The sequence below is a fragment of the Poecilia reticulata genome, linkage group LG3 (assembly GCF_000633615.1).
Source record: "Poecilia reticulata strain Guanapo linkage group LG3, Guppy_female_1.0+MT, whole genome shotgun sequence".
Lineage (NCBI taxonomy): Eukaryota > Metazoa > Chordata > Actinopteri > Cyprinodontiformes > Poeciliidae > Poecilia > Poecilia reticulata.
Genome location: NC_024333.1, coordinates 19,235,480 through 19,246,219, shown reverse-complemented (window position 1 = coordinate 19,246,219; position 10,740 = coordinate 19,235,480). Strand labels below are relative to the sequence as shown.

The window sequence follows — 10,740 nt, the reverse complement described above, 5'->3', positions numbered from 1 at the left end:
CCTCCCACAGTCCAAAAACATGACTGTCAGGTTAATTGGCCTCTCCAAATTGCCCTAGGTATGAGTGTGTGTGTGCATGGTTGTGTGTCCTGTGTGTCTCTGTGTTGCCCTGCGACAGACTGGCGACCTGTCCAGGGTGTACCCCGCCTCTCGCCCGAAACGTTGGCTGGAGATGGGCACCAGCACCCCTCCTGACCCCACTGAGGGAAAAAGGGTGCAAGAAAATGGATGGATGGATGGATATTATAAAACATTAGTTAAATAAATGCCAGCAACTTGTTTATTTCTGGGTGTTTTTTTTGTTTCATTATTGAGTTTGTGGTTGAGTCTCTATGCTTGCTTGTGTTCCTCTGAAGGCCTGGTAGGACTCCACTCGTCCTTCAGCTGAATTGTTGCTCCTTTAGGTGTTTACTTGTAGCGGACATAGACTTCTGGTTCAATGTGGGCGCATTGGCAGCCTCTCCATGTCTGTACACCTCAGTGCCAGTCTGTGTGGGCAGCAGGACGACTGTAAGACCTGACAGAAAAATCATCAATCACTGCTTTTAGTGTGGAGTTCAGTGTTAAGTAACCATAAAATACAGAGGAAGGCATATTTGTTACGTTGATATTTAAACTGTGAATTTTACTAGACTATTGGCCAAAATAAAATAATCAGCTGGTGAATTATTGTTTCCATTTAATTGCTAAGAGATACTTACTAGTGGAAGCATGGGAGCTCAGAGGTGAAGGTGGCAGGAGAAGGTCGGAGGTCATTCTGACGCTCACAGTTCAGGATACTGCCTAAAAGTCGTAGGAAACATTCACAAATCCAACTATAAATGAAGACCACCGTTCATTTAAGAAATTTCAACATTGATTTTGTAATTACAGTGCAGCGTTTCCTACCGGCACCCTGCCCTTGGGTCGTTGCTGTTCCCTCTCCAAGCAGCATCTCCTGGAGCAAGCTGTCCAGTCTGGCTTCGCCGAGCAGCTTTGCCAAATGGAGCGTTTCCACCATCTGCCAGGAAACGCTCTGCAGAGCAGGAAGAATCAGCAGAAGTTCTCCTAACCTTCCTCTCTGATCACACGTCGCTTCCTCTAGTAGAACGTGGGCCTGGAGACGCAAGTATCGGATCAGCTGAGGGTGCTCCAGGCCTGGACAGTCTGCTGGAGAAAATACAAGGACAGCTAAACTTGGGTGTAGTAAGAGATTTAAGCAAAAAAGAAAAAAGGATTTTCATAAAACTACTTTAAAAGTGGAACTTGCTATGGTTCACACAAACATGTAATTTGAGAATTTCAACTTTTTCTACAGGTCTGCGTAAAATGTCAGACTGGTCAAAATAGCATCTTGATCCAGCTGATTCCATCAAATGTTAAAATTATCTTATTGCCTTTACTGATTGAGAATATCAGAACGTTTCAAATTAATCCACAATTGTCTCGGTCTCAATTTTATTTTTGTCAAATCTTGAGTGCATGCTTTTATTCAGTAGAAAGTGATAACAGACCCAGTTTGAACTGTACTAAGATGCTTACATTTAAGACCAACCAAGAAACAAGCGATCTCTTAAAAGACAGTGAAACAATCCTAAAGGAGCAGCAATTTGATAGAGCGGTTTTTATTTTCATTTTATTAAAATGTCTCATGCCCAATTTTTAACACCTTGTCAATAATGAACATAAGAACGTTGGAATTTCAGCAATCACTCTTGTTACATTTGCTGACCATCTTTTGCATGTTTCCACTGGTATTTTGATGAATTAGTCTTGTTGATGATCTCCAAGGTTTTGAAGCTTCACACTGAGTTTGAACTCCCTCCATAGATTCTCTACCAGATTTTAGTCAGGACTCTGTTATCACCGAAATGATAATGTTACGTCCATTCAGAAGAAACCAATTGGCGAAATTGAGCCTAAAATCTAAACAATCGAATCTAAGCCTAAATCTGCCAGAGCTATGACTGGTTACTCAGACTTTTCAGAGACTGATATAGATTGTAATTTAAGTAATATTACTATTGTTTCATTATCTGGTCGTTAAAACTTCCCCTTTTGGTATCAATTTATGGAGGAGAATTAATGTTATCTGTGTTAGATGTTTGTGTATTTCGTTGACTGTTTAGTGGTGGATAGATCTCATCTTATTTGAGTCACTATTTCCTGCTAAATTTTCTAATTATCTCTAAAGTGTTCATACTACATGAATAAATCCAAATCCTGAGGAATACACAAAAGTGTCCTTTGCTTTGATATAAATGGCAAAGATTGTTCAAAAGAACAAAACGATCTCCAGGTGCAAATCAGTGGAATACATTTTATTTGTAAGCAATCTGAAAGGATTTTCCAAATGCGTATCAGTAAATCCACCCATACAGTTTAGCGTTATCCTGCTGTGAGGTTTATGAATTAAGGTATGATATGTTTAAATCATTGTCACAGACTGACTTTGTTGAACAAAGAGAAATCATTGTGGCAATTCGTTCGTCGTTCTTTGGGTCTTCGCTCTACTTCTACTCCAGGGACCTCAGATCAGCATGTCATTAATCTCAGCAGGCAGCCAAATCTGCCTGAAAGTCAAGAACTTCAACATATCCAAATGTTTTACTCCTAAAATCCAGTTTAGCCACACCACTCAGAAGGATATCCGGGGGTGGGGGAATGGCAAGAATATAAATAGACCTAAACTGAAAATGAATTCTGTTCTTGTGATGCCACAGAAAAGTTTTGGTAGATAAATTATAACACATAGATTTAGAGAGGTGTGGGCTGACCTGGGGCAAAGAAAACTATGGCTCTGAGGCAAGCAAACTCTTTGTCTGTAATGTCCAGTTCCCTGAGAGGCTTGACGAGCTCCTCCTGGATTCTGATAGCCACTCTGGACACTTCCAACTCCGCTCCTCTCAGGAAGATCACAAAGTCGTTGCCTGATCAAGAAACAAAACATTGGAACAATTTCTACAGAAATGGATGGTGTTCAAACAGCTTATTTTACCTAAAAGAATGACGTCATTATAAGGTAGCGAACGTCTTGCTGCCCCCAGAATCAGATGTTCAGCCGAATGGGTTCGCAGAAGAGTCACCTACAAACGGACATGGATGTAGGTTTCATATTTTAAATGGAAGCTGCTGCAATTTGGTTATTCACTGAACCTGTAATTTAAGCCATTGTTTATTGATTCTGCTTCGTAGATATGTAGAGCATCTTTTAATATCAAAGCACTTTGAATAAATGAAAGCTCCTCTCACCCTGTCATCTATGTGAAGGCTGCAAAACTCTGGGATATGTTTGGCCCATTCCACCAGCAGGAGGAGCTGTTGCTTCATTGATTCAAACACGTCTCCCACACGGGCTGTTTTCTTGGCGCCGATATCACGACTCTGAGGTGAGAACAGAACGAAAAGCAACCCTGAATATTGTAACGGCGGTCAAGGGGTCCAACACTTATGCAGGTAAATCAGTTTTCTTTTAAGTGCCATTTTATTTCGATGTTTTCAAAACTGTGTTTTAAACGGCAGCATCAAAATCTACTTTCTTGCTTAGGTAGAAAATAAAAACGGACTCCAGATGATGTCAACTTCCTTTAAACTTTTTCTCATCAAAAATACGGCAAAATCCACTTAGTTTTTCCAATTGAACAGGTTGTACAATACAATCTTGTAAATTGCCAACTAATGCCTAATTAATTGTCCTTATTAAATTAAATCAATTTAAATTTAATTAATGTTTGCTTGATTCAGTGCCATTTATTTCCACTCATTCCCTATTTGGATTGAGTTGAGCGTTGATTTAATTGGTTTGAGTAGAAGAACTGTGAAGGCAGGAGATTTAAGGATATAAAAATTGTCAAATGCAGGCTTTACCTTTGGGACAAGCTACCATTTGTAAGTGCTTCAATTCCAAGGGTAAATATGAATTTAGTGTAACCTACATTACAAGTTATCTAATTAAAACGAGCTTTTTACTGAGTTGATAGAAATATTTCAGTAATTTCTTTTTTTTTTTTTTGTTCTGTTAGTTAGCAAACAACCCTGCAGCAGAATCGGTTTAACCTGATCTAAGTGGGAAGAAGAAGTTTGACCTTGAGCTGACTGTTGTTTCTCTTAGCATGTGATGCTACATTGGCATCTTCCTACAGTAACCCAGAACAGACAGACAGAAAACAAAAATCGTCTTTCACAATTTCCTCGGAAACCACACCATACACACATTCATCAATAATAAAAAGAAAATACTCGCTTTTTATATAGATTTTTGTTAAAAATGTTGCATTCCTCAAATTTAAGAAAACTGCGTGTCTTCTTCAAAATCAACTCTAAAGGCTTCTAGTTGTTTTTTTTTGTTTTTCCTATGCATTCCTTTTGAATGTTAAAAACGCATATCTGGTTGTTATTACGTACTTGAAGGCAAAAGATGTCAATGCCAGACCTCTTGGTACATCAAATGGGCCATGATTAGAAGAGGTCCCTGTGCAATTTTGTCCTTTAGTTCAATTAGGAGTAACTAAATCCAACCCGAGGAGAGTCTGTCTAAAATGTAATCCAAGATTTTTTTCATCTCTGACCTTCACCTAAGTTATTCTCAGAAACAGAAAGGGATCATTTAGCAGTCACGAATAGGGAAGTATCAGTATTCATCACAGATAATCTGAGATTCTAAGCAGTGTGTTACCTGTTGCACGCTGTTCTCCGCCTGCAGCAACACGTTGATGGACAGAGTTCCTACCAGTTGTCCCTTGGCTCTGTGGGGGTTGATGCAGTCTCTCTCATTCTGAACAGCTGGATACCAAAACAAGGAGAGTTTCTTAAGAAAAGTTCATTAGTTCCTTCATATATAGCCTCTGTCTTCTACACCCTGTAAAAGAAGCTTCCTTATTGAACTTTGTCTATCCTCAGGTTACATTGAGATGCTGTTGATTTTGGGTAACAACTTAAACCACAAAAGTGAAGTTCTTTCTTTTATAAAACTACTCATTTTTAAAGTACTGATTTTTCTTCTTCTAGCAGTTCATATCTACACTGTAGTGTATTGTTACAGCCTGTCAGGTTTGTGTGAGACGGCTGTCTATTTTGTCATTATTTTAAACAAAACCGGTATTACTACTGTGTGTGAACTCAGCCATGGCTTGCAGCAAGAAGGTCATGGGTTCAAATCCAGACCTGCAGTCAAGTCTGCATGTTCTCCCAGTGCAGTACTCTGGCCTGTCCTCAGTTCAGAAATATGCATGTTGGGTTAACTTCTCTATATTAGGATGAGTGACTGTGGTGTGTGTCATTTGTAGCGTATGGTTTTATTTTTGCTCTGAAATGAACTGGCAGCATGTCCTCCATCTCACCCGATAACCGCTAACGATGGGCACCACCCCAACCCTGCCACTGTAAGCCGGTATAAACAACGATGATCAGGCAGTAGCTATTCACTTCCAGAAAGTTGATGAAAATTTATAACTGCAGTGTCACCCAGTTGCAGTACTGGCCATTTTCATGTACTGATGATGAACAGAGAAGACTGGAATAATGTCGAGAGAAAGGCAAAACGTCTGATTTGTTCAGCCTACGTCATTTACTCATTGTCCTCTCTGTGTGTGACTCAACAATACATGAAGTCTGAATCAAAACCCAAAATCAAAAGTGGGTTGTGACTGTAAAACCTAAAAGGCTTTGCTCAATGCGTCTTTATGCAGTTCATTCAAAGAGGTGAATCTCTCCTGCTTTGAGTTTGTCGATCATTGAGACACATTCACTGGACTCAAGTGATTTCTAGACTCTTGAGATCAATTGGCTGGACCTCCGTTGAATTATATTAGTCATTTTAATGGTGGTGAAAGTACATGCAATTACTTAGTTTTTGTTTTATTATTTTGTAGAATTAGATTTCACTTTGACATTGCTTTTTTTAATGTTTTGTCAAAGGTCAATTTTGCTGATCACAACTGATTTGTAAAAGAAGTAATACCAAAAAAATAGTAAAACAACTAAAGGGGTGAATACTTTTTATAGAAACTATAAGATATCAAGCAGTTATTATTCTTCACTTAGTAGCGGATAGATAGTTTGAATCACTATCTGATGTATAATTGTCTTAAACATGTCGTCTTCAACAGCTAATTACATAAGCTTCTGACAATAAAATTAGAGCATCGTCTGCTGCTCTCGAAGCAATATCATATTTCTTGATTAATTTTATGTACGGCTCATTATGAACAGCACTCAGACTGATTTCAGTAAGTCTACAAAGTCAAACACACAATGACGCTGCACAGTAATCATTCATCAGAGGCTTAGAAAACACATTAATCAAGATGCATGTGAAAGTAAATGAGCTGTTTGCCACCTTTGAGCTTTACTGACATTTTCTATTTAATTCTAAAGGATTTTTTGTGGGTCAGCAGTTAAGCCCAGATTTTGAGCAAATGGTTGCAACATGCTCAGAGGTCAAGTATGAAACTCCAGCCTGGTGGAGACTTGTGCATTGCTTTGCCACACAGCTGTGCTTCAAGCTCAGCTCAGAAGTAATGTTGCAGCATGTTATGGAAATCAGGCAAATTAGTGAAGTACAGATTTAAATTTTTTGCCTCTGGCCTTCACTTCAGAGTGTTGGGAGAAACATTATTCCAGGAAAATGCGAACCAAATATTAGTCCATGCTAAGGAATTTTAATTATTCATGTGTGGAGAATAGACCTTTTCTCTCTGCATATGTGTCAGTCAGTGAAAGATGAGGCTAATGACATGCAATGCACACAAGCACTCTTAGAAAAACGAACAATAACATGTTAAAGATCAAAACGTTTTCCTTTTGTTCAGTTGAAACAAATCTTAATTGATTTAAACACACACATTTAGACAAGGGAGTTATAATAGGGAACAATTATGCAAGCTTTTGTGGTTTTAATTAAAATGTGCTGTCTGAATACTGAAGACAGTTTGTCTATTTTTTAAAAAGAGAGGTTCTGACCTTCCTTTCTCATTCCAGCCTTGAAACATTTCCGCAGTCTGCAGTAACGACACTGGTTCCTTTTGTCTTTGTCCACAACACATTGTCGGTTGAACCTGAAAATGTGAAGCATGCGTGCATATTTACAGTTGTTACAAGTGAAGACAACATCATTCTGACTTGTACTGTAATTACAATTCAGTTAATTTATATAGAGCAGATTCATTTTGCAAGACACTTTATAATTTAATCAAGGTAACGATGGTGGCATCAATTGGTAAAAAAAAACAAAAAAACAACAAAGTATGATTTAAGGAAATCGCACAGTTTTTATTGAGACAGAAATGCTAATTATTTTACTGGATATAAATATTGTGACAAGTGGAAGAGACAAACTCCAGTTTAGCAGGAAGAAACATCCAGCAGATCCCGGCTCAGGGTGAGCACCCTTCAACTTTATGCTCAGCTGACTTTGTGCTGTACTATAGGTAGGATCACAAAGAAAAACAGTAACTGTTTCTAAATGATGACCATATCAACTACATTGAAAAGATATAAAAGGGTTAACATTTCACTAAATCATACAAAATGCTTTGAGATGAAATCGATTTTTGTATTTTTGAGCTACGCAAATAAACCCTTTTTTCGTCTGTGCGCATGTACATATATTTACACGTATGTACATATATGGATGGCTCAAACATTGTCTCCCATTTCTCAAAGTCTTATATAAAAGGAGCTTTGATCATGGAGAGTATGAGTTTATTTGGTTTTATGGGTTTAAATTTTCAATTATTCGCAGTTTCTCCAGGGTTCACGTATGCCTCTGTTCTTTCAGGGCTACTTATGTAACCAGCTCCATTAAAAATATAGAGATTGCCTGACACTTTAGTTTTTACTTTTAAAGTCTCCAACACTGACTCCAGTGACATCAGCTTTGACACTTTATTAAACTTAACTAGTTTCCTCCTGGAGCCACTAAAGCCTTTATGAAACTTTTATAGCATATGAAGCGGGGCTCCCCGGCACCTCTAATCAGAGTTTAACATGGTTTCATATTGTGGCTTTTCTGTGCCAAAGCAAACATTTTGGTATGATGAAACTTACCTGCAGTTGTATGTTTGGTTGCTGCGAATGCTTCTCCTGAAGAATCCCTTGCAGCCATCGCAGCTGGGCGCGCCGTAGTGTTTACCCGTGGCTCTGTCTGCACATATGAAGCAACGACTCCCACCACCATAGGTCTGGGAAGCCGACGACGTGGACACCGACTCTGGTGCATCTGCAGATTATAAGATGGCAGAGAAAAACAATCCCAGGCTAATGATTGAGCTACTTGTCGTAAACACACCTACGGGAGAAAAACAACTTTGCTCCAGAGGCATTTCTGTCACGACCTCCTGAGAACATCGGCTGTGTTAAAACCAAACAGACTCCAGGATGGAGATTATATCTCTTGATCCATCTCATCAATTAGGGCACATTAAATCTATTCTCCCCTCAGTGGAAACCAACACCTGTATGCAGGCTTCAGAACGCCAGAATCATCTGGCCGTCGTTTCATCGTCCGGTTTGGTGAAGTGCGACGATATTAAAAGCAGGGTTATACAGTTTGAAGACTTATCACTGCTTTGAGTGTGAATGCCAAGGGCCCTCTGAGGAGCTCTGCCAGCTATTACTCAGGAGGAGAAGGAAACTCCCCATTTAATTAAAACAGCTAGAGGTCAATGTGAAGCAAAGTCCAGCACTCTCCTTTGGCTAATTTTTACTGCGGGCAGGCGGGCCTCCCTTCCATGTTGCTCTAAAGCGCCCGCTGCCAGTGTTTGACTGCTGCTGTGGAGACTGTACAGACCCCAGGCAATAATGTCTGCAAATTGCACACTTCGTTTAAGCAGATGAGGCAGCTGGGGATTCCGATTTAACAAGGAAAAGGCTTTCTGTGGTCAAAGATCAGTTAGATTGAATTAAGAGATTAGAATACGTTCGCCTCGCAGTTATATGGATTTGAAGAGCAGCCTGGTGATAAAAGCGCTCCACTTAAGACAGAAGAGAAAAGAGCCTGATTCGGCTCCGCAGAGGCTTAATTGGAAGAAGGATTTTCAGATCATTGAAGATTTATGAAATGTAAACTAATATTGACTTGAAATTACGTGTTGATGTTGTGATGTATTTTGCCTCGCAAAAGATTCATAGACCTGAAACTTTTTGCCACGTCTCTCAACCACAAACTTGGTTATTATTATTTTATGTGATGGACAAGCACAAATTAGCGCATAATTGTAGTGGGGGAAAATTTTTTTATATATATATTTTTTCACAGCTAAAAAGTGTAGTGAGCATATAAAATTAGCCACTCAACTAAATGCCTCCATACGTCACCTAATTAGTAAATAAAATCCACATTTGTGTGCAATCTTATTAGACCATTCACAGCTTCTCTGTGAAAACTCCACGAAGACCAAAGAAGCACAACAAATGGGCCACGTCAGATGAAACGAAAAGGGCGTGCTCGTGCATGCAGAATGCAGCAGTGAAGAAAACGACACGTCACACTGAACGCACCTTGCCCACCGTGAAACATGGTGTTGGTCAGCATCCACTTGCGGAAATACTATTCAGCAGCAGGACCGAGAAACGACTTTGAGATGCGAGGGCGATTAAACGTGGCAATATTCGACGAGAACCTGTTAAATGTTTGATAAATGCTTTAAACATACATCCAAAGCTACAGCGGGATAGACCGAGTCATATTCGTGTGTTAGAATAACCCAAAGACCAGACACAAAATTCAAAAGGAGAATATCTGAAAAGATTTGAAAGTTAACTTCTCGGTCATCTATTTTGCAAAGGTGTGTTGGCAAACATTTGCATTTTCTAGTTGTGCAAAGCTGGTGCAGTCCTTCCTACGGACAGTTTGATCTGTTCTTGCATCAAAGTACAGATGAAACTGTTTTGACTCGGGAGTCTTAAATCTGAATGGACCCCACACCTGCAACATTTTTTTTGAGCAACGTATTCTTTTCACCTCAAATTTGTAATCATAAATTACATTGCATTGGTCTGTAATACAAATTTCTAACAAAATGCATTGTTTGTGGAAATTAGAAAAAAAAGTTAAATATTTTGTCACCAACTGATTTGTAAGAAGACTGCATATTTCGAGCAAAAGCACAAACTAGATTTGACCTGTGAGTAGAAATGTTCTAAGGCCCGATTGTCTACTGCGGCGAAGAAGATTGATCGTAAACACGGTTATGTGTAGAAACTCCAAGTGAGAAAACTCAGAAAGCTCACATGTTTGTTTAGATAAAAACAGAATGATCATACCTGTTGCATTTCCTGGTAGTGGAAACAGCAGGGAACTGTTAAAGTCTTCAGTGGCTGCTGCAAGAATGATTGTCCCAGGAAGCTTCATGGTTCAGATGGTTTGATGGGTTTCAAGCCTGATCTGCAAAACTCGACCAGTGTCAGTGAGGTTATTCACTCAGTTCAGTGAATCTTTCTTACAGGCCTTAATCATCAGCTCTGGCTCTTTCCTTTTATTTTTTATTTTTTAATCTTCTGAGGGAGCATCTAGTCCTATACTGCGACTCCAAATGTTCTTTTGGTGAGTTGAGAAGCTTCCTCTGCGATGTCCCACTTTCATTGACCTTAGTGCTGAAATTCAGCCCACTGTTTGTTTACTCTTTTCACATCAGTTACACAAATAAAGGGGAAAGTTCGGCGACAGATAAGAGTTTCCATGAGGACAACGAGCAGATAAACATGTGTGACAAAGACCTGTCGGTGGTATGAGGCAACTCGACGATACTTGGTCTTTTTTTG

The 10,740-nt window shown here is 39.3% G+C and overlaps 1 protein-coding gene across 1 annotated transcript; it reads right to left on the bottom strand.

Annotated features, from left to right (window-relative positions):
- Positions 1-700: 700 nt before the first annotated feature.
- hnf4b (hepatic nuclear factor 4, beta) lies at positions 701-10,534 on the bottom strand. Its single transcript, XM_008405340.1, has 9 exons — positions 10,243-10,534; positions 8,026-8,197; positions 6,940-7,034; positions 4,655-4,761; positions 3,232-3,363; positions 2,978-3,065; positions 2,757-2,909; positions 889-1,149; positions 701-783 (listed from the first exon to the last, which is right to left on the bottom strand). Exons 1-9 carry the CDS (start codon positions 10,328-10,330, stop codon positions 701-703), a joined length of 1,179 nt encoding a protein of 392 aa, XP_008403562.1. The 5' UTR covers positions 10,331-10,534.
- Positions 10,535-10,740: the final 206 nt, after the last annotated feature.